Genomic DNA, 3022 nt, shown 5'->3' with positions numbered 1-3022 from the left:
GCATCCCCGGGTTGGGGGGGGAAGGATGTGGAGCATCCCTGGTGTCGGGGGGCTGGCACCACCCACCTCCGCCATCTCAATTTTGCCGTCTGCGTTTTTGTCGTACTTGTGCATGAACTCCTTCATCTTGTCGCCCAAGTTGTCCTTCTTGGAGTCCTGCCGGCAGCGAGAGGGGATGGGAGCATGTGTGTCCCCCCCTGCTTCCCCATCCCGGTGTCCCCTTCTCTTCCCTCCCGGAGGTGCCATTCCCAAGGGAGACGGACGGGAGCCCAAACCCTCGGGCAGGAGGGATGGGGAGAAGGATGGAGCCCAACCAGGAGAAGCCCTTACCACTCCCGCCCCCTTCCTCGCGCTTTCCAGCTCCTGCAAGAAGTTTTCCAGCTCTTTGCCTTCGATGTAGCCATTTCCTGGGGAAGGAAAAATTGCAATAAGACCCCCCCTTGCTCCCCAGTGTCAGAGGGTGGGATGCTCCCAGGGACTGCAGTGCTTGTCGTCCACCCCCCCAGCACATGGACACAGCTCCGAGGTGAACGTGGCAGCAAAAAAAAATTAAAAATGCCACTGAATGTTACACAAATCTGAATTTTCAGGGCGCTGAGCCCCCTGTGCTGCAGCCTGGGGGGGGGGACGGGGGGGACGGGGACACATAGCCCCAGGCTTGTCCCCTGCACCCGCTTGTAGAGCACAGGGGGCTTTGTCCCCTTCCCCGTCGCAGGGGGGTTTGTCCCCATCCCGCTGTTTGCTGCATTTTCTGCATCTGATGCTGTAACCGGGTGGTTTAATTAAACCTCTCTGTGCCGAGCACCCCCCCCCAGCCAGGACTGACACCGCTGGGGGATGGAGGGGGGGGCAGCCAGGGCAAGTGGGGGGCAGCAAGAAGGCACAGCATTGCCCCCCACACCCCCCCACCCCGGGTGCGGGATCAGCCCCCCCCAGGCAGGGAGGCTGGTCTTCGAGGTGGCCCCAGGGCTTAGAAATGTCCCTCTCCCTTGTGTGTCCCCCCCCCAGGCTGCAACACGGGGGACTCAGCGCCCTGAAAATTCAGATTTGTGTAACATTCAGTGGCATTTTTCATTTTTTTTATCCTGGGATCACCACGGCTCTTCCCTGCCGTGGGGGGGACACACACTCTTCCCTGGGGGGGGACACACACCGCAGTGAGGACACCGGCTCTGCAGCGCTGCCACCCCCCTCCCACCAACATCTGGGCACAGCTGGGGGATGGATGCAGCCCCCCAGGGCTCTTCCTTGTGGGCATCCCCCCCACCAAGTCCTTCCGTCTGTCCCCCCCCTCCCTAATTTGAGCCCCTGGAGGCTCGGAGCGCGGTGGCCTGCTCTGTGCCACCACCGGCATCGTCACCCACGGGCTCTGGAGCAGCACCTCCTCCTCGCTGGGAATATCCCATCCATCCGCATCCCGCCTGGAAGCGCCCCAGGGAAGTCCCAGGGCCCTTTCCTTGCTGACAGGGGTCACATTCCGAAGCAGGAGCAGCATCCCTACCCCCACCCCCCCCCAAACATGAGGGGCCAGGGTGATGTCGGGGTGGGAGCCACCGAGGGACGTGGTTTTCCACTCCCCTTCCCAGGGCCTTGGCTTTGGGCGCGGGAGGAAGAGCCACAAGCTCCTCTGAATTCCGTTGGAAAAAGAAAAAAATTAAAATAAAAATAAATCAGCAAGAGTTTTGAGCTGGGAAAAGGAATAATTTTTCCCGGCAGCTTGGCTTTCCCCCAGCAGCAGCTTCGGATGGGGCTGATCCGGGTCTGCCGGGTGCGGAGCAGCGTGGAAAATCCCCTCCGGAGAACCAGGGCTGGTCCGTGGGGCTGCACCTCGGAGCCTCCCTGCGCCACAGGGCCAGGGGACAGCCCAAAGTGGCAATCCAGGACACCCCAGGGGACATCTCCGGGGCCTGAGGAGCCTTAAGGGGAAGCGGGTGAAAGCCCCATCGTGTTGAGGGGGTTGAAGAGCTTGGGTGAGATGGCCCCATCCTGGTCCCTCCATCACCCTGCGCCCATCTGCAGGAGGAGGTGGCTCTGGGGGCTGTTGGAGGTGCCACCCGCCGCGGCAGAGCACAGTCCTCGTCAAGGCCACCATCTCCCCTGCTGCCCCAGTCCCTCCTCTGGCTGGGCAACCGTTCTGCCGCAGCCATATGCCCCCTCCCGGGGGTGGGGAATGTGGGCCAAGCTGGATGGGCGCCCACCTCGAGGTTCAGGAGATGACGGAGCACATCCACGGGCGCAGTGGGACGTGCCGCAGGGGAGGTGGCTGGACACCAGGAGATGCCACCCTCCCATCGTCCCCGACCCCTCGGCAGCTCCAGTGCCAGCTCCAGGGGTGACAGGGACAGCCGTTCCTGTGTCCCCCCCCACCAGGTGCAGCAGGAAGGGACCCAACAGCCCCCCCAGCTCCATCTGCGCAGCCGGGGGACGCTGTGTGATGCAGCTCCCAGAAGGTTTTTGGTCCCCAAACCTCCCCTTGAGGGACAGGAGACCCGGGGAAGGACAAGAGCTTTGCTGCCCCTCCATCACCACCCCACTGCGCTCAAAGAAAACTATTTTTCCCACCAAAACGATGCTGCTTTTTGTATTGTGTGTGTCCCCCCCACACACACACACTTTTTGGGATGCCCAGCTGTGACTCTGTGGGGAGGTGACATCCCCGTTGGTGCCACGGCATCCCTTGAGGAGAGGTTTTGCAGGGCTGGGGAGCAGGTGGGGAGGGACAGAGGGCTCCAGCCATGGCGGGGGGCCATTCTTCTGGGCCAAGGGACACCCCCTTCTGTCACACCCCCACCTCCAGGACAAAGGGGTGGCCCCAGGGGCCAGGCTGGTGGCCACCAAGACGGTGTCAAGGAGGCAGGGTGGGAGAGAGGGGGCTGATGGTGGCCACTGGGCAAGGGTTTCCCGAGAGCCCCCTTCGGGCAGGACCCCCCCTTCCCCCCCCACCAGCACCCAGGGTGACCAGCCCTGGGTGACCCTCGGGGGACGCACGAAAGACACCCGGGGCTAAACATCCCACGGGCTG

The 3022-nt window shown here is 63.0% G+C and overlaps 1 protein-coding gene across 1 annotated transcript in view; it reads right to left on the bottom strand.

Annotated features, from left to right (window-relative positions):
• Positions 1-3022, bottom strand: part of CALB2 (calbindin 2) — an 18892-nt gene that overhangs the window by 14354 nt on the left and 1516 nt on the right. Inside the window, exons 2-3 of the mRNA XM_014960759.1 lie at positions 331-439; positions 67-156 (exon numbers count right to left, since the gene is read on the bottom strand). Of these exons, the coding sequence (XP_014816245.1) occupies positions 67-156; positions 331-439 (199 nt within the window). The remainder of the gene's footprint in view (positions 1-66; positions 157-330; positions 440-3022) is intronic.

This window comes from Calidris pugnax, unplaced genomic scaffold (assembly GCF_001431845.1).
Source record: "Calidris pugnax isolate Ruff unplaced genomic scaffold, ASM143184v1 scaffold347, whole genome shotgun sequence".
NCBI lineage: Eukaryota > Metazoa > Chordata > Aves > Charadriiformes > Scolopacidae > Calidris > Calidris pugnax.
The sequence above is the reverse complement of the archived record's forward strand: the minus strand, read 5'-3'. Positions and strand labels throughout refer to the sequence as shown.